Source organism: Mizuhopecten yessoensis, unplaced genomic scaffold (genome assembly GCF_002113885.1).
Source record: "Mizuhopecten yessoensis strain PY_sf001 unplaced genomic scaffold, ASM211388v2 scaffold8221, whole genome shotgun sequence".
NCBI lineage: Eukaryota > Metazoa > Mollusca > Bivalvia > Pectinida > Pectinidae > Mizuhopecten > Mizuhopecten yessoensis.
The window spans coordinates 284400-305707 of NW_018407439.1; the positions used below are offsets into that span (position 1 = coordinate 284400).

Genomic DNA, 21308 nt, shown 5'->3' on the forward strand with positions numbered 1-21308 from the left:
GCTATGTGAGAATACCTGAGAGTAAATGGACAGGTACACTAGGTAAAGTACTACTGGCCACCCTCAGAGATAGGGTCACACTGTTTACCACAGAGTATTGATGACAGGTCGTGATGGTCAGGACTGTCTACTTGAGGTGTTGGTGAGTTTGTTATCATTGAGTTTGTTATCAATTTGCTGGCTGCAGGTTAAGTTCACATAAGTACAATATACTGTTTGATTTTCTCATGAACAAAATCGTCAAAAGCATTGAAACTGAAGCAGCTCAGAAATCGGTGTCATAGTGACTCAATTAACTTCCTGTCCTTCTGTTAATTGTTACATAGTCTATTTTCATTTCAATCTTTTGAGGAAATTATTTACAAAGATCTTTTGTTAAGTTTGTGTTAAACTGAAATCTGAGATAAGATCTTGGATGGACATGTTATTATAACTCCCTAATTTCCTTGGGTAATTTAGGTACACTGCCATCATATGTTGTTGTTCATATACACCGGACATCCTAATGGCAACGTATCCTGGAGAAAATGGAGTGGATTGGCAATATTTACATGCCATTGTCGAAATGTTTTTCATAAAATATTTATATAAAGAAGAAGAATTCAGAATTCAGTTTGTGATGCATTTTGATCTGTATCGTACTGTTATTTTATTACTTATCGCACCGAAAAGTTCTTTGATATTTTTGGTCAAATTTATCGGCCTAGCTGCAAATGTATTTAATGTTTTCTTATCAAAAACAGGACCCAAAAAACACATCTATCATATACGTCTGTTTGGCAAAATAACAAATATGATATAAATTTTATGTCCAGATATCTGAAATATGGGTTAGAATTTTATGTCCTGAGTAATGGCGGATGTGGAGGTGTGACTTGGAGATATGAAAGAAGGCTAGATATGAAAGATTTGTCTAGATATGGGAGGTATGTCTAGATCAGGGAGACAGGCAGATATCTAGATATGGGAATTCATCCCTGGTTTTTCTGTTCCTTGTACAGAATCATGTAAATAGTCTGGTCCAGTGTCAGACATTTTCGGTGATGTGGTTTGGATGCCAGTGATAGAGGTAAGAATATGTCTGCATGTCCCTTGGACTTTCATAGATCATGTTAAATGGTGTTTTTTTTTAGACATTATTGATTAAGTTTATTGTAAAAAGCTGTTCTGTGTAATAATTAATGGTTCTAATTTTTTTTGGAACACTATGAGGTCCTGGTTGCATTACACGAGCACTTAATTACTAGTGACAGAAGTCTACATCTGTTGAGAGATTTTGACATTGGCATTTTTCTCTTGAACTGATGTTGAAGTTCCTCACTATGATAGAAGCAGTAAGGGCACTTAAGCAATCCAAGCAATTATAATCTGATTGATCATTGTAGAAATATCCTAATTGTATTGGTATCATAACATTACTGACAGCATAAGTGTAAATCAATACATAGCAGAACTCTTTTTTTTTCTTCCTTAAACAATTGTAGATTGTAGCTTTGAAAAATTATTACATCAAAATAGTCACTTTATAAGAAATCTAATTCTAGAATTGATATTCTACATGAGGAGATTGGATCAACCTGTGTATAACAGTACAGATGACAGGAATGTAATTCACACTGATAGCTAGCTTTCTATTCCATGGTATCGGAGGCAATTTAGCAGTGTTTATTGATGTACTTGATCCTTATTCTTTCACATTTGTTTTAATTTGCAGGGAGATATCTCTTATTAAAAACTGACTATATTGTATGTTACTTTAATTCAATAAATACTTGAGAATCTGGGTGTAATTGCCGGAGAGGTGTCCTAATTAACACTTTGTAGTCATGGTGCCCGCAATATTGCCTTCATCAGTACTCTACCAATTACCAACTGTGAAGGAATTTTTAATTTTATTAATTGTTGTGTGGAATTCAGAAAGCCAAAGGCAGATCAGCCATGGCTTTAAGTGTTTGAACTGCGAAAAACTCCGGGGAAATCATGGCGTATTTTAGAATTAGTTTGAGTGTTAAAATAAAGTTTGTATAGAGTACTTTTTAGTTTGATAGCGATATGATCTGTACAACCCTGCAGATGTGAAAGGGAAATTTTCTCAAGAGAATTATAATAAAGGCCCTAAAAATGGGTTGTTCCTCGAGTGCCATGGCAACATTTTTATGAAATTTGATTAACTCTGCACCAGAAAGAATACAGTGAAGTGTTATAGTGATGTGTGTTAGCTAAAGTATAGTGTTACAGTGATGTGTGTTAGCTAAAGTGTAGTGTTATAGTGATGTGTGTTAGCTACAGTGTAGTGTTATAGAGATGTGTGTTAGCTACAGTGTAGTGTTATAGAGATGTGTGTTAGCTACAGTGTAGTGTTATAGAGATGTGTGTTAGCTAAAGTGTAGTGTTATAGTGATGTCATTTATAGTTCCAGTGTAGTGTTATAGTGATGTAGTTTAAGTTACACTGTAGTGTTATAGTGATGTCGTTTATAGCTACAGTGTAGTGTTATAGTGATGTGTGTTAGCTCCAGTGTAGTGTTATAGAGATGTGTGTTAGCTAAAGTGTAGTGTTAAAGTGACGTGTGTTAGCTAAAGTGTAGTGTTAAAGTGACGTGTGTTAGCTAAAGTGTAGTGTTAAAGTGACGTGTGTTAGCTAAAGTGTAGTGTTAAAGTGACGTGTGTTAGCTAAAGTGTAGTGTTAAAGTGACGTGTGTTAGCTAAAGTGTAGTGTTAAAGTGACGTGTGTTAGCTAAAGTGTAGTGTTAAAGTGACGTGTGTTAGCTAAAGTGTAGTGTTATAGTGATGCGTGTTAGCTACAGTGTAGTGTTATAGTGATGTCGTTTATAGTTACAGGGAGAAGTGTTATAGTGGTGTGTGTTTGCTACAGTGTAGTGGTATAGTGATGTCGTTTATAGTTACAGGGAGAAGTGTTATAGTGGTGTGTGTTTGCTACAGTGTAGTGGTATAGTGATGTCGTTTATTATAAGTCACAGTGTATTGTTATAGTGATGTCGTTTATAGTTACAGTGTAGTGTTATAGTGACGTAGTTTAGTTACACTGTAGTGTTATAGTGATGTAGTTTAGTTACACTGTAGTGTTATAGTGATGTCGTTTATAGTTACAGGGAGAAGTGTTATAGTGGTGTGTGTTTGCTACAGTGTAGTGGTATAGTGATGTCGTTTATTATAAGTCACAGTGTATTGTTATAGTGATGTCGTTTATAGTTACAGTGAAGTGTTATAGTGATGCAGTTTAGTTACACTGTAGTGTTATAGTGATGTCGTTTATTATAAGTCACAGTGTATTGTTATAGTGATGTCATTTATAGTTACAGTGTAGTGTTATAGTGATGTAGTTTAGTTACACTGTAGTGTTATAGTGATGTCGTTTATTATAAGTCACAGTGTAGTGTTATAGTGATGTCGTTTATAGTTACAGTGAAGTGTTATAGTGATGCAGTTTAGTTACACTGTAGTGTTATAGTGGTGTCATTTATAGTTACAGTGTAGTGGTATAGTGATGTCGTTTATTATAAGTCACAGTGTATTGTTATAGTGATGTCGTTTATAGTTACAGTGTAGTGTTATAGTGATGTAGTTTAAGTTACACTGTAGTGTTATAGTGATGTAGTTTAGTTACACTGTAGTGTTATAGTGATGTAGTTTAGTTACACTATAGTGTTATAGTGATGTCGTTTATAGTTACAGTGTAGTGTTATAGTGATGTAGTTTAGCTACAGTGTAGTGTTATAGTGATGTCGTTTATAGCTACAGTGTAGTGTTATAGTGATGTCGTTTATTATAAGTCACAGTGTAGTGTTATAGTGATGTCGTTTATAGCTACAGTGTAGTGTTATAGTGATGTGTGTTAGCTAAAGTGTAGTGTTATAGTGATGTCGTTTATAGTTGGAATGCAGTGCTATAGTAATACAATGTACTCTGATACTACACTGCAGTGTTACAGTTATGTTAATTTATTACGAAGTAGTTTTGTGTGATGTAGTTTAGTTACAATGAGTTAAACACATCTTGGGAAAGTGTTTGTTATGCCAAACTAGGACATTATTTACGGTCATGCCCACAATACCTATTTGAGAATGTCAGGTTGACGAAAAAGGTGAAAACACAATTTGAACAAAAATTAAAATTCATATTTTGCTGCATTTCCATTATTTTTAATGCCCGATTTATGGTATGTAATTGCAGTGCATTGTGAATAAAGGATTTGAGTGATAGACATTAAGGTTTGGAAAAGAGTCAGGTGTCGAGAAAGCCGACTTTTCAAACAGATTGTAGTCATTAGCATGTACAGTTCTGACTCTTTATCATGCAGTAAATTACTGAAACAGCATTTTGTTAAAATAAATAGTTCATCTTTCCTGGTAATGAAAGAACATTTAATTCCTATGAACAGAATAAAATAATAACCTCTTGCTTTTTATAGCTGAGGGGGAATAATGTCAGTAAATGTGGAGTAACCATTCTATATGATGTCAGTATTTCTGGAGTAACCATTCTATATATAATGTTAGTAATTCTGGAGTATTCTATATAATGTCAGTAGTTCTGGAGTATTCTATATAATGTCAGTATTTCTGGAGTAACCATTCTATATAATGTCAGTAGTTCTGGAGTATTTTATATAATGTCAGTATTTCTAGAGTATTCTATATAATGTCAGTATTTCTGGAGTATTTTATATAATGTCAGTAATTCTAGAGTATTCTATATAATGTCAGTATAGTTCTGGAGTATTTTATATAATGTCAGTATTTCTGGAGTAACCATTCTATATATAATGTCAGTAATTCTGGAGTACTCTATATAATGTCAGTAGTTCTGGAGTATTCTATATGATGTCAGTATTTCTGGAGTATTCTATATAATGTCAGTATTTCTGGAGTAACCATTCTATATAATGTCAGTAATTCTGGAGTATTCTATATAATGTCAGTATAGTTCTGGAGTATTTTATATAATGTCAGTATTTCTGGAGTAACTATTCTCTATAATGTCAGTTGTTCCAGAGCAACTATTCTCTATAATGTCAGTTGTTCCAGAGCAGCTATTTTTTATAATGTCAGTTGTTCTGAAGTTACCATTCTATGATAGCAGTCATAAAATACAGCTAATAATATTGCATATTGAATTGATTTACTGACTATATTCTTCACAACATCAGTAGTACCTTGTTCATTGAGATTATAGAACCAAAACTTTCCTACACTAAATGATATATATATATATATATATATCGAATGTAGAGGGTGTAGATTCAGCTTTGTTTAAAATACAGTTCAAACAAGTTTTACTTATGATACAGGATAGCTATTGTTGTATTCTGGAATTATTTTTCAGATTTAGTATTGTCCATTTTTTTGAAAAGGTGTCTAGCAACTTGCGTGATGAAGGTAACAGCCCTTCCTATGAATTACGCATACTTCTGGGTATACCATTACACATTTTCCTATGGACATGATAAAACAGTGTCATAACTCACACCTCAGGATAACCTATTGACCCTCAGCAACATCTTAAATACTTCAAGTTAGTCTAGTTTGTCCAAAAAGGTGATCTCAATCGTCAAGTACTGACAATAGCTCCGAGAAATACAGCTATTTCTGTTTGATCCTCTCTTGTAAAGTTTTTGCCCAAATATAGCACAAACAAGAATTTAAGCTTAATACAGTTTCTTATGTTACATTTAATAAACAGTGGCCTTGTATGATCCAGCAAGCTGTCGTAGCGGAATATCATAACATTCCGAGGGGATTTATCAAGTAAGGCGTATCATGACTTATTTCTATTAGAAACAGGACTTTTTAAATCCTCACCGGTATATACCTGTAAAGGAAAAGGGATGACAATGGTTTTATAATTTATATCGGATTATGCAGAAAGATTTCCATACTTTACGGAGGAGAATGACATTCAATACACTGAGGTGGCATCTAGCAATGGTCCAGTAAACCTAGTTTTCTTATTGTTCATGTTTAAAGTTTAAAAAAAAAATCCCTGTTAACTAGCAGTACAGGTCGCTGCCTGGGTCTCGTGTACCTTGATAGGAAATGTCAGAGAAACGTTAATTGTTATTAGTTATTGAGTTAGAAGTGGATATACTCCTTAAAAATACTGGAAAACAGAATCAGGTAATAGATTTGTATCATCAAGAGTCCATTAAATATTTAAGATCTCTTTTATCTGAATTTAAATAATTCTGAACATTTATATTCAAAGTGACAATTACTGTAGGGAGTTGCAGTAGTTGTTGTTTACCAAGGACATAACTCTGATTTCACATACAAAGAAGACTTTTTACTTCCAAATTACGTCATGTTTTTATTAACTGATCTGATCACTTGATGTATTCCAAGTCAATTTAAACAAAATCAGAGTTTCGTATTTCAAAGTGCTGTCTGAGCTTAACAGAACATTAATTTTTAGAAAATTATTTATGAAATCTGCATGTATGAGGATTGAACAGGATTGGTTGAAGACCATTAATATAAAAAGACTTTTCCAATTTTAGTTAGTTACATAATAACATGTTTTAAGATTTGAATTAATTACCGATTAAGTTAACACTGCTGGACCCTGAATGATAACTTGTGTCAGTCGGTTTTTATTGAATCAGTTGTTTGCATGCAACACAAGATAAGAATTTCATTAAATATAAACAAGGTTGAATTTGCATGCTATAAATTATTCATTACTTTATACGAAAACATTATCTGGCTTTGTTCTTTTCTTTGTGTAATGAAATATCCAAGAACATTAAAGTACAAATTATATAAAAAGGATACTGAATTTTGTCCTGGGCATTTCCTGTGAATTCAGTACTACACACTGTCAGTATGATCGTATGCATGGTAGCACTGCTATTAGGCTCGGAATGTCAAGGGGAAATTCCAACTTCTGGAGTTAAAAAGTAGGTTAAAATTTATTTTTAAACAAATTATAATTACTTTTAAAGTCTTTCTTAACATAAGAAAATCTAATTTCATGTATAAATGAGGTTGTTATCCACTTAGTGAATTCTAGTGCCACAGGTAGTCTGTATTGGGTTGACCCACCAACAGCCAAGTTAGGCCATGAGAGTCAACGCTAGTAAGATATGATTATGACAAATGACCTATTCGGCCAGGTAACTCGTAAATTCTATTGTACACAACATTATTTAAACTTCCTGTGGGTTAACACAAGACAGGGTTTTAGTTAATATGCCTGACAAAGAAGGTTTATAATGAAATGTGCACTTGCTGTGGTGTTACTAGAAGCTGTTGTTCCATACAGATCCTCAAAGGCTAATAGTATAAGGACAACAATGATGTGTGCTCGACTGTTGTCACAATGGATTCCAACACTATAGCAGGCAATTTTAACACCCCAACTCATGTTTTAGACGGAAAATGTTTGTTAGCCTGAAACAGCTGGCTAAAATCAATAGGCCGCGGTGGGTTCCATATGGTTGGTTGACCAGGATCCATATAAAGCGTACACACTCAGTCAACGAATGGTAACATATATTACACAACTCATATATGTATGGAGCAACTTTAGGACAAAAACAAACAGTACTAATTTATTGTGTGCTGTCCGTCTGAGTTAGCTGTTTCTGCTGTGTGTTAGGGATAGTCTTTGTGTGCTGGTCAGTTTTAATTGACTTGTGGTATCTTTACAGGGACTATAATATGGCTCTTTGTGTGCTGGTCAGTTTTAATTGACTTGTGGTATCTTTACAGGGACTATAATATGGCTCTTTGTGTGCTGGTCAGTTTTAATTGACTTGTGGTATCTTTACAGGGACTATAATATGGCTCTTTGTGTGCTGGTCAGTTTTAATTGACTTGTGGTATCTTTACAGGGACTATAATATGGCTCTTTGTGTGCTGGTCAGTTTTAATTGACTTGTGGTATCTTTACAGGGACTATAATATGGCTCTTTGTGTGCTGGTCAGTTTTAATTGACTTGTGGTATCTTTACAGGGACTATAATATGGCTCTTTGTGTGCTGGTCAGTTTTAATTGACTTGTGGTATCTTTACAGGGACTATAATATGTCCAGCCACTGAGAGCTTTGTCCATTGGCGTGACTCTGCGGCCAAAGTCGAGTGGGGCCTCAATTTCACCACCCCGTCAGATGCCAAGCGTTTCCGGGACTGCTGCACTGTAAGTTTTTTTATGTTGTAATAAATTCATGTCTGCATTGGTAAGTTTAATTTCTTCCAAATTATGAATTATCTCATTTCTTCTATAATCTAAAAGAAATTGTTTTGTTAAAAAGAAATCCAATTGAATCAATATTTTGCAGTAAATCTGACAGAGTCATATTTAGATGATCATTATTCATCACGCATCTTCTGTTGTACCCGGAATTTTAAGAATTGTAGTTAACCCTATGGTATACATTAAATCCTATAGCCACATTACATCCTTTTAGTTAGGAGGAGAGAAAATGATACACAACGATAAAGGTCCTAAATCAGACTCCATGTGTCTCAGGGAAGAGAAGCCAGTCTGGTTTTGTGTGTAAATATTGGGTTTTGTATGACGACAGGCTCTCCAGAGACTCTATAGATTTAATATGGAAGGGATGACTATGTTTGGTATTGGAGAGTGGGTCAGAGTGACGGTCCCCTCTGTAGACCTGGCATGGTATCTAAAGTGTCCCTGGGTTAGATGTTGCCACTGTTTAATGTCTAAACAGTCCCCGTGATATCAATTTATAATGTAACGTTAGCTTTAATTGTCACAACAAATTAACATGATCTCGCATATTTACATAGTAATCCACGGAATAATGCTTTAAATATAGACCGGGGACGGTAATGTCAGATTATATACATAGACTAATACATTTATATATAGACAAGGGCATGTGTCAAGTTTGGAGTCCCAGAGGGTAGTGTGTATTGGGTATATATTTGTAGGCACTGGAATTCTTAACCTAACCTGGATAGGTTCTACTATAGAACTAGATGTCACAGATAGACTTTGGGCAAGATTCAATCCTATTTACCTGAGAAGGATGTCAATATTAGTTATTTACAACACCTGTAAGGTGTTAAACCCCGCACATTTTACTGGTGAGTTCCCAGATCTAGGATGGTATTAAAGGTTACCTGGTACTAATTCCCCACAGGTACGTTGATATATCATCATACTTTCCTGTTACCTCCCCCTCCCCCTCCCCCTCCAATACTTGTAATTCTCACGGCCTGTATCTGCACATGCATTTCAAATACATGGAAAATCACCTGAGGGATATTCACAGAAGAATGGCTGTACTGGTGGTTTAGGTAGGGAATTGTAAGTTAACATTTAGACTGATTGTACAGGTATATATGTTGTAAGGTGTAATTCAAGGATACATATCAATGGATCTGTATAGATTTATCATTTCCAAAAGAAAGGTAAGTACAATACTCTACTCTGGCTTTAAAATGTTAGATCTTGGTGTTAAACAATGTGGTGACTTGTATGTCTGATCTGAGATCGGGTAGACACAGTTCCGTTACGACAGGTGTTCTAGTAATTGGAGAGGTTGGCTATGCCTTTACATAGCTATTCTGGGAGTCCACTTATAAACACCTGTCCAGCGTTTTGTTCCTCCTAACACGTCCTTCTTCCTGTATTAAGGTAACGGGTTTGTCGTAACCTCCAGTCGTTGTGATGTTCCTCATAACATGTCCCTTGGCCCTTATGAAGGTAACAGGTTTGTCGTATCCTCCAGTCGTTGTGTTGTTTCTCCCAACATGTCCCTCTGTCCTTATTAAGATAACAGGTTTTTCGTATCCTCCAGTCGTTGTGTTGTTCCTCCCAACATGTCCCTCTATCCTTATTAAGGTAACAGGTTTGTCGTATCCTCCAGTCATTGGGTTGTTCCTCCTAACATGTCCCTCTGTCCTTATTAATGTAACAGGTTTGTCGTATCCTCCAGTCATTGGGTTGTTCCTCCTAACATGTCCCTCTGTCCTTCTTAAGGTAACAGGTCGTTGTGTTGTTCCTCCTAACATGGCCCTCTGTCCTTCTTAAGGTAACAGGTCGTTGTGTTGTTCCTCCTAACATGTCCCTTGGCCCTTATGAAGGTAACAGGTTTGTCGTAACCTCCAGTCGTTGTGTTGTTCCTCCTAACATGTCCCTCCGTCCTTATTAAGGTAACGGGTTTGTCGTATCCTCCAGTCGTTGTGTTGTTTCTCCCAACATGTCCCTCTGTCCTTATTAAGATAACAGGTTTTTCGTATCCTCCAGTCGTTGTGTTGTTCCTCCTGACATGTCCCTTATTAAGGTACGAAGGTCATATCAACATGTCCCTCTGTCCTTATTAAGATAACAGGTTTTTCGTATCCTCCAGTCGTTGTGTTGTTCCTCCCAACATGTCCCTCTGTCCTTCTTAAGGTAACAGGTCGTTGTGTTGTTCCTACTAACATGTCCCTCTGTCCTTCTTAAGGTAACAGGTCGTTGTGTTGTTCCTACTAACATGTCCCTCTGTCCTTCTTAAGGTAACAGGTCGTTGTGTTGTTCCTCCTAACATGGCCCTCTGTCCTTCTTAAGGTAACAGGTCATTGTTTTGTTCCTCCTAACATGGCCCTATGTCCTTCTTAAGGTAACAGGTCATTGTTTTGTTCCTCCAAACATGGCCCTCTGTCCTTCTTAAGGTAACAGGTCATTGTTTTGTTCCTCCTAACATGGCCCTATGTCCTTCTTAAGGTAACAGGTCATTGTTTTGTTCCTCCTAACATGGCCCTCTGGCCTTCTTAAGGTAACAGGTCGTTGTGTTGTTCCTACTAACATGTCCCTCTGTCCTTCTTAAGGTAACAGGTCATTGTTTTGTTCCTCCAAACATGGCCCTCTGTCCTTCTTAAGGTAACAGGTCATTGTTGTGTTCCTCCTAACATGGCCCTCTGTCCTTCTTAAGGTAACAGGTCGTTGTGTTGTTCCTCCTAACATGGCCCTCTGTCCTTCTTAAGGTAACAGGTCGTTGTGTTGTTCCTACTAACATGTCCCTCTGTCCTTCTTAAGGTAACAGGTCGTTGTGTTGTTCCTCCTAACATGTCCCTCTATCCTTATTAAGGTAACAGGTTTGTCGTATCCTCCAGTCATTGGGTTGTTCCTCCTAACATGTCCCTCTGTCCTTGTTAAGGTAACAGGTTTGTCGTATCCTCCAGTCATTGAGTTGTTCCTCCTAACATGTCCCTCTGTCCTTATTATGGTAACAGGTCGTTGTTTTGTTCCTCCTAACATGTCCCTCTGTCCTTATTATGGTAACAGGTCGTTGTTTTGTTCCTCCTAACATGTCCCTCTGTCCTTATTAATGTAACAGGTTTGGCGTATCCTCCAGTCATTGTGTTGTTCCTCCTAACAAGTCCCTCTGTCCTTATTAATGTAACAGGTTTGTCGTATCCTCCAGTCATTGTGTTGTTCCTCCTAACATGTCCCTCTATCCTTATTAAGGGAACAGTTTTGTCGTATCCTTCAGTCATTGTGTTGTTCCGTCTAACATGTCCCTATGTCCTTGTTAAGGTAACAGGTTTGTCGTATCCTCCAGTCGTTGTGTTGTTCCTCCTAACATGTCCCTCTGTCCTTATTAATGTAACAGGTTTGTCGTATCCTCCAGTTGTGTGTTGTTCCGTCTAACATGTCCCTCTGTCCTTATTAAGGTTACAGAGTTGTCGTATCCTCCAGTCATTGTGTTGTTCCTCCTAACATGTCCCTCTGTCCTTATTAAGGTAACAGGTTTGCCGTAACCTCCAGTCATTGTTTTGTTCCTTCTAACATGTCCCTCTGTCCTTATTAAGGTTACAGGTTTGTCGTATCCTCCAGTCGTTGTGTTGTTCCTCCTGACATGTCCCTTATTAAGGTACGAAGGTCATATCCTCGTTGTTCAGGTACATTCTGACTCATTTGTCCTTTTGATGAAACACTTAAGAAAGTATATTTTCGAAAATATGTTTGCGTTTCAGGTTGTTTTCTTGATTTAAACAGGTGAATTTACTATTGATGTATAATTCTGGTCTCGTAACTTTTATTCAATGTGTCAATATGTATTGTTTAAATCTGTAATGATGCAGGTACATTATACATGAGAGACTGTTTGAATGATTATCTGGATAAATGTACCCTTTGATCAGTTTTAGTGCTACCTAGGATTTGTTTATCAGAGTTGTCAAGTACAAGATTTCAGTTATAGTTACTAACTGGAATTGTTAATCCGAGTGGTCGAGTACAAGATTTCAGTTATAGTTACTAACTGGAGTTGTTAATCCGAGTGGTCGAGTACAAGATTTCAGTTATAGTCACTAACTGGAGTTGTTAATCTGAGTGGTCGAGTACAAGATTTCAGTTATAGTTACTAACTGGAATTGTTAATCTGAGTAATCGAGTACAAGATTTCAGTTATAGTTACTAACTAGAATTGTTAATCCGAGTGGTCGAGTACAAGATTTCAGTTATAGTTACTAACTGGAATTGTTAATCCAAGCGGTCGAGTACAAGATTTCAGTTATAGTTACTAACTAGAATTGTTAATCCGAGCGGTCGAGTACAAGATTTCAGTTATAGTTACTTACTAGAATTGTTAATCCGAGTGGTCGAGTACAAGATTTCAGTGTCTACTATGGTTGATGCTCACTCGAGCTTAGATCTTTGGTAACCTTCATAACAGGTGCCCCACATGTGAGGTAGGAAATACAAATCTTTTCTGAAAACCTGGTTTCATGATTAGTTGTTGATATTGTGGTAAATATGTTTTCTAGTTTTCTTTGTCTATTTAACATCAGTTACATATTTGTATGTGTGCACTTGCTGGGAGGGTTGAAACACATTGTTTCCAAGTCTTCATTTATACTTTAAACAATTAGCACCATTATAAAGATACATTTCCTAGTAACTTTAACCCCATTTGAAGTACACATGCATTAAGGTTCAGCTACGATGCTGATGAGTTCACCTAGTGTTTTTGGTTGATGTAATAGTTTTAAGATAAGGTGCCAGGTATAAAGTGCTTCTGTATACTTAAGCTGGTTAGAAGTGTAGTCTGTTGTTGTTTTGACCGCTGTGTGATTGCTCCAGCACTAGAATGTCAGGTGACTGTTCCAGTACTGGGATGAGAGCGTACTGGTAGGCCCAGCGAATCAAACACTACTTGTTTCTATGGGTGAAACTCAGGGGAAGCAGCTATCTCTGGTGCTGGATCGAAAATGGGGGATTTGATATAAAGGGGAAATTTATCTTGCCTACAGTTTTTTTTTCTATTTCCATCTTAAAATAAATTGGCTATCAAAGTAAAGATGTGTAGGAGGATGGAGTGCGATGTCTTAATTAGTAAGTCACTTCAAGGTCGTGGTGTCCTCTGGCAAGATACCATGGCTGTGTTAATGTCGTTCTGCTCCTCTAAAGAAGTAGTTCACAATTTGAAGAAAAAAGACACAAACAGATTTAATTTAAAGGTTGGTGAATATCACAAGGCACCTGGTGAAATCATGTCATTTTACAGATAAACTTGTCAAGTCAATCTTCAATTATAGGTAATTAGTACACAACCTGTAGTAAATTAGCTACTTGACCCCCAGTGTCTGTGGTCCCTCTATCTACCCTGTTTTCCGGGGTCTGTATGAAATCAGGGTATGTGGCTAATCTGTCTTTGTTGATAAAAGATCATGCCATTCAGAACTCCTCATTGCCATCTTGGCTAGAACCCAGTGGCCAGCGGATTGATTAAAGGCCTTATTCTGCTGCCCCAATGTTTGCCTAAATTGATTCAGACTCTCTGAAAATTGAATAACATTTAATCAAATCTTCAGAATCTAGCATGATGATATAACAGCTCTTGTCAGTGTCGTGGCAGATGAAGAAATAAACTTGAATTACTTATAGATTTTTCTTCCATGTCATATCCTGATATCGGATCAGCAAAAACCACAGTAATGCTAGGTTTATGCCTGCTCCTGTGACTTGAGTAGGCCTTTGTGTAACATAAGATGTTATTTTACGATTCAAGTGCAGAGAACACAGCGACTGTTGGGCTGCTTTCCTCCTATATTTGTAAGCGTATCATTTGCCTAAAGTATTGTATGTCGGATAATTGACATTTTTCATCATTTCTTTAACAGCATTGTCTGGAAATTGTATTCTTCTGTTGAAATGGTGTTGGCCGCTGATGTTTCTGTCAATATTTACCCTGTGTTTGTTCATTAGACTGCTAAATAGAATGGGTTACAGATGGCAGTGGGCTGTGTCTTTATGACAATGGGTAGAAACAATATACCCCGGGGTGTACTAGGTAATGGCAAATGTAACCATTCCACATACTCTCAAATCCTACATAATCTCTAACCCTCTTGACTTCCTGTCCTGACTGGAACTGCAAGTAGTCAAGGAAACCTCACAATACCATGGCTGATGATTTAGGGTAATAATGAACGCCATGGTAACTGGATATTGATAAAGACAGGATCCTAAGTCTATAGCATGGCTATATATGTAAGAAATCAATGCTTTTGTAAAGCATTGTTTTGGAAGAGACAAAAACAAACCATAATAGGAATTATCATGGAGTATACAAAGAATTGGATAGAAATGCATCCTACAATATCATAGAAATTATAAAATAAAAAAAAAATACATGGAAAGATATCAGAGGCTATCTTGTAAACTATATCATAGCCTGTCATGGAAATTATATCAAATTAGTCATAATTACATTATCATGGAAATTATATCAAAGGCTATCATGGAACTGGATTTAAGATGTCATATAATGCTGTCATTCCCAACATTGTTCATTCATGTTATGGATATAATTTTGTTTCCATTTTGAATATGTTGTTTGTTGCAATTTTGTAGAATCCAGCTCAGAAATTTTGTAGGAAGGCATCCTCAGCCAGTTCCCTTCGACTGAGTCCACCAAAGGTAAGAAATGTAAGCAATCGTTTTCAACTTTAATGTCAGACTATTGTTTTTCATCGAGAAATTTATTCACATACTTGTAGTAAAATTGTTTTTTTATATCTCCTGGAAGGAAGCTGATTGAGGGATTGACATTATCAAAAACATGAAATCAAACAATTATACTAAAGTTACCCATCTTGTCTATGCGTTATGCCAGATATGAACTGGTAATTTCTTTCTACAAGATGTGAAGCTGCAAATTAAAAATTAGTTTAGTTTCTTAAAGAAGTTTATTTATGCTTAAATGTTTATGAACTCCATGATATATGATTATAATACTCACATCAACTTTATATATATATATTTCAAAATTATTTGATTATGGTATATTTTCATAGAAAATATATTTTGTATGTGTTAGTAAGAGAATTGGTCACTTTCTGGTATAACTCTTTAAATTAGAGTTCCCATGTAGATGACTGCCTGGTACATAACTCTTTAGTGCTTCCATGGCAGAAACTATAACCTGTATTTGTATATATATATATACTTACGAGTAACAATGGATGAGGACATTAACAAGGAGTGTTTGCATAAGATTTCAAATTCTGCTGTCATATCTTTGTTTGAGTTGTAGTGGTCAAGATCTGCTGTCATATCTTTGTTCGAGTTGTAGTGGTCAAGATCTGCTGTCATATCTTTGTTCAGGTTGTAGTGGTCAAGATCTGCTGTCATATCTTTCTTCGAGTTGTAGTGGTCAAGATCTGCTGTCGTATCTTTGTTCGAGTTGTAGTGGTCAAGATCTGTTTCTAAAATGTTTTTGTCCCAATCCTTTAGGATGATTTCAATATACACAGTAGAACCAAAATGTCAGTTCTAGTTCAAGGTGCAGTACTGCTATGTTCTTGTATCGTCATCTTGCTCAAATACTTTGTGGTGAAGAGTTTAAGAAATCATTTGTATTTATAAACAAAATAGGTGCATCTCATGTTTTGCTGTTGAAATTTCATTAGATTAAATTTAATTGACAATTGCACACTGCTATCAGCCAATCAGAGTTTGTCGGACTATTGAATGGTAAATATTAGCCATTGTGTGCTATTGACCGTATTGTCATGTATTTTTTTTGTGAAAAACCTTTAAAATGATTTAGTATGTAAACTTATATAAAGTTGGGTAACAACACAATGTGCCTCAGATAAAGACTTGAAACCGTCGGTCTTAAATATCTTAAGCACGTAGAAGCCACTGATATATAGGGACTGAAGTAAGAGTTGGCTGCAGCCACTACAGACGAACTTGATTAAGTCACATACAGATTTGAGCAAGCAATTCAGTGACTTTAAATTTACATTGCATTGAAACTGGGGAGCAGCTATTGAACCATTTTACATTGGAAGCTCCTCATTCAAAGTCTGTAGATCCCCTGAGGGCTATTCAACTGAAAAACAATAAACAAACAATGATTTTGAATGGCCTATTCTATGCCATAATCACCAATCCTTGGTAAAATTCTAAGGTGTGTTTTGTATTGCCTTTAGTCCTTGACATTATGCAAAATAAAAACATGAGAAACAATGGCAGGTAATTAGCTTATGTCTACCAAGTTCTCCTTTTAATGATTACTGGGCTAAAAAATGGATGAGAACTCTGAACGAAGTAGGTACAGATGTGTTTTTAAAAAGTGCAGTATAATTTAAATCTCTGCTGGTATAATGTATGAGTTTGTAGCAGACCTTACTAATTGACCTGCTAAATAACAGGGCTCGGTAACCTCCTCTCCTTCTCAATTTGCATATTACTAAAGTTTATTGAACTTTTTCAAATTGGAAATATTCACAGATTGATTATGTCAGTTTTATGTAGCATTCAAGGTTAACAGGTTCTTGGTAATCAGGATTGTATTTGTAAAATTGTCTCTTTACTAGACGCATCACATTGTGTGAGTTCATCAGGTACAGTAATCTCATGTAAAAGATGCATTCTTTACAAAGATTGAGTATCCAGCAATCGCTGGCACTCCAATCAGGACAGAAAATCGGTTTCCACAACAACCTCATCTTAATGTGTGGAAGCAGCAGTGCAATATTTTTCAATCATTTTCTCTACCAATAAAATCATCTACTTGTAAATTATATACCCTGCAAGAAAGCCTATTATGATCATGAAATTGATTAAGTTCACGACAACAATTATTGTAAAACATTCTTCACCCTATAGCCATAAATCACCAATCACAAATATTGTTAATTGTTTTCGCACTTTCATCTGAAATAAATTGTCTTTTACAGGATTTATGAAAAATTACTTTAACAGAACTTACAAATTAATCAGAAGTAGACTGAACAAACAAATCAGATAAAAAACTGAACAAGCCAATCAGAAAACGGACTGAACAAACCAATCAGAAAACGGACTGAACAAGCCAATCAGAAAACGGACTGAACAAGCCAATCAGAAAACGGACTGAACAAGCCAATCAGAAAATAGACTTAACAAACCAATCGGAAAACAGACTGAACAAGCCAATCAGAAAATAGACTTAACAAGCCAATCAGAAAATAGACTTAACAAGTCAATCAGAAAATAGACTTAACAAGCCAAACAGAAAACAGACTGAACAAGCCAATCAGAAAATAGACTTAACAAGCCAATCAGAAAACGGACTGAACAAACCAAAGGATTCTCAATAGTATTGCTTTTCAGGGTTTGCATTAAAGTGACCTCTGTAATGCTTTTGCAGCTTATAAATCACACTTATTTTCAAGAATCCTATTGAAACTATGCAAAATTTAATTGAAAATTACCACATATACCAGGTATATTATTTTAAAAACCAGCATTAACTTGCTTTCTTTGGCTTAACTAAGATAATTTCATGTAAAGTTCAATTTCTAGTTTCATATATTTTGTACTTTCGAAATAAATAAAGAAATATATTTTAATGGTTAAACTTAAGTGCTTGTTCAGCAAATTCCATAATTCAGAAACCAAAACCTTTGGTATTGATTTTCATTGGCTTAGCTTAAATCAATTTGTAGATGAACTTGAACGTTTGTTCTGCGTGTTTCATAGCAATTATATATATTTGTTTGTGTGTCCTGTTGACTGTAAAAACTATGTGAGGCACTGAGTGCTGCTAGACATTTTGAGTCTGCAGTAAGAACTAATGATGCAGATACTTTTAACTTCTGACATCTTACTAGATTGTTACACTGTAAATGTCCATCAAAGCCCAACATAACCTGTATAGGACTTCACTTCAGACAGTCTTGGGAGTCATCTCCAGGATCTTGTTTCTCCATGTTTTTTACCATACATCATTAGTGAGGAAAATGGATGAGATTTCAACATGGCCACAAGGACGAAAGTGTGTTTGAATTCCTCCGTCAAACCAAGACATTTAGACTGCAGACTATGGAGGCGTAACCTTAGCCAAACTTGGAGGTAGACCCGGACTGGCGACCTACAATCATGGCTTCAGAATCGCTCTTCCTGTCTTCCACAAACAGTTTTATATATATATATAACCACACTCTATCCAAACTTGCAACTTAAATGGATGCTGAAATCAATAGCAAACAAAAAATACATGCAGATATATTTCTCAGCTTAAAAACCCATTGTGTGATTTATGTGACAGAAGCCCACAGACTTAGGAATTAGTGTTCCCATATAAAGAACAAAAGTTCACATTATCTCATCAGCTACCAACAGTCAGTTGTGCTTTCTACCTATATACATGACATTTTAACCTTCTCAATACAGCAGTTCCTCGCACACAGAAAACGGAAGGAAATAACTGGTTTTGTACAAACAATAAAATCTTATTGTTTTCAATAAATATTTCGTTTATTTCATTCATTGATTTTTATGAATGACATTTAAGCAAAATTTAAAACGATAAAAGAAATGTATTAGCAGATTTAATGAAAATAGTTCTACTTCACTGTTCGTCTACTGTAGGATGCTAAAGATATCCTTTTTTTTTTACAAATATATGCTTTGACTTTAGTTCCTACATTGTTTTATTGCTATACTGAGATACATTTAAAATGTCAAAATAACCTGCTGAATGTTTCCTGTTTTTTAAGTCCTCGCCTACTGCTGTCTCCCAATCAGATTTGTCTGCATACACAAAACAATTTCAACAGAAAACAGCAAACACACATTTGGCCTTATTTGCATTGCCAATTATGACTTGAAAAGAGTATATTTCCTTTAAGCAATGAAAGCGATAGAGGTTTGTGCATTAAGTTGCACGCAAACGGTGTTGTGAACATTGGAAACAGTTTCTGCAAACTTCAACAGGATTCTCAATTATTTTCTGTCAATAAAGTGGCAGCTGATTTGACCAAATTTTCCAAGTCATGTTTGTGAAATGAAGTTGGTGCAGAAATTTAAGTGAAATATAATAATCTTTCTGAAAGTTGAAATGAAAGAAAGTGGCATTATAAAAATATAAGACAAAACCAATGTGATTGTTTCTCAGCTGTAACCCAATAGAGACAGCTATTCGGTGCCTCTTCATAATTTTGCAAATTAAAATGCAAATCTGTTCAGCTTTTGTCTCAGAGTTGATATTTTATGAAAGCATGATTCAAAATTACTGTAGGCCTTTCTATTGCAGTTCTTGAACAAAATCTTGTTGGCAATAAATAAAATTTACCGAGTTGATACTACATTGATCAGTGTACACCAGAGGATGCCCAAGGGCGGCTTTGTTGGTGCTCAGCTTACCTCAGATTTGATACCGTCAACATGTTGATAGTGAAAGTTGTATTACTACAGATATAATTCAAAAAAGGGACTTCTTCCAGAAAATATAAATCTGAAACAATCAGCATTTAAGTTTTATTCTGAAAATGGAGGCAAATTCATGTACAGCAGGCACCCTTATTACAGAAGGCATCCTAATAGGTAGATTAAGTAGAAAATCTTTTTCCTATAACATTCGTTTTTGAAATACATGACCATCACATGTACGTATAATTGTTAAATCGGTTGTGTAGCTTAAGAAATGGACCAAGCAGTTTCTTATGGATTAAAGTAATATCTGTCACTTATCTATGTAGCTATTTTATGATGTGTATGTTGTATATTTGACTTGTGATTGAGTGGATGTAAGCTTGATAAGTCTTTGACACACTATGGAATCCTTCTTATAGGATGAATATCAGTTCCATTTTAGGTATTAGTTCCCTATTAAATATCAGTTCCTTATAAGGTATAAGTTCCCTATTATACATCAGTTCCCTATAAGGTATAAGTTCCCTATTATATATCAGTTCCCTGTAAGGTATTAGTTCATTCTTAGGTATCAGTTCCTTATAAGGTATTAATTCCCTATTAGATATCAGTTCCTTATAAGGTATTAGTTCCCTATAAGGTATTAGTTCACTCTTAGGTATCAGTTCCATTTTAAGTATTAGTTCCCTGTTATATATCAGTTCATTATAAGGTATTAGTTCCCTATAAAGTATTAGTTCCCTATTAGGTATTAGTTCCCTATTATATATCAGTTCATTATAAGGTATTAGTTCCCTATAAGGTATTAGTTCCCTCTAAGGTATTAGTTCCCTATTAGATATCAGTTCCATTTCAAGTATTAGTTCTCTTTTAGATATCAGATCCCTATTAAGTGTTATTTCCCTATTAGATATCAGATCCCTATTAGGTGTTAGTTTCCTATTAGATATCAGTTCTCTGTAAGGTGTTAGTTCCCTATTAGATATCAGATCCCTATTAGGTGTTAGTTCCCTATTAGATATCAGATCCCTATTAAGTGTTAGTTCCCTTTTAGATATCAGATCCCTGTAAGGTGTTAGTTCCCTATTAGGTATCAGTTTCGTTTGAGGTATTAGTCCCCTATTAGGTATCAGTTACATATAAGGTATTAGTTCCCTATTAGATACCAGATCCCTATTAGGTATAAGTTCCGTATTAAATATTAGTCTCATTTTAGGTATTAATTCCCTTGCTGTCAAATGTAAATTCTTAGTTCGATATAAAAAGGATTCTTTAATGTGTATCATTATTTTTGCTGAAGAAACAGGATTATTACATGTACTTTAACACCCAAGCCCCATGTGTCGATGGACATATGTAATTATATTGTCACAATATCGATGGTAGATTTATGCCCTTACCAATTACCTGGCAACCATATTACGGTAAACCTCCGGTCAGTTCAATCGGCGGATAGTTCGAACACATATTTTTCAATAAAAACAATAAATTTCCAGCTAGTGATAGTTCAAACTCTGATTGTTTATAATTGACCCTATTTTGGATAATCCAAACTTGTCAAATGAAGAATGTAAAGTAAGATTTTTTTTCTCCATTGAAAGCTCGCGGCAGTCGGCCACGGAAAAAATGCCAATACTTTGATCAACAGACACGTTTAGGGTAATGGGTTGTATGTGTGATCAT

The 21308-nt window shown here is 35.5% G+C and overlaps 1 protein-coding gene across 1 annotated transcript in view; it reads left to right on the top strand.

The window, feature by feature from the left end:
• LOC110455449 overlaps positions 1–21308 on the top strand; it is a 127424-nt gene that overhangs the window by 31977 nt on the left and 74139 nt on the right. The window contains exons 4-5 of the mRNA XM_021505590.1: positions 8035–8156; positions 14832–14906. Coding sequence (XP_021361265.1) covers positions 8035–8156; positions 14832–14906 — 197 coding nt within the window. The remainder of the gene's footprint in view (positions 1–8034; positions 8157–14831; positions 14907–21308) is intronic.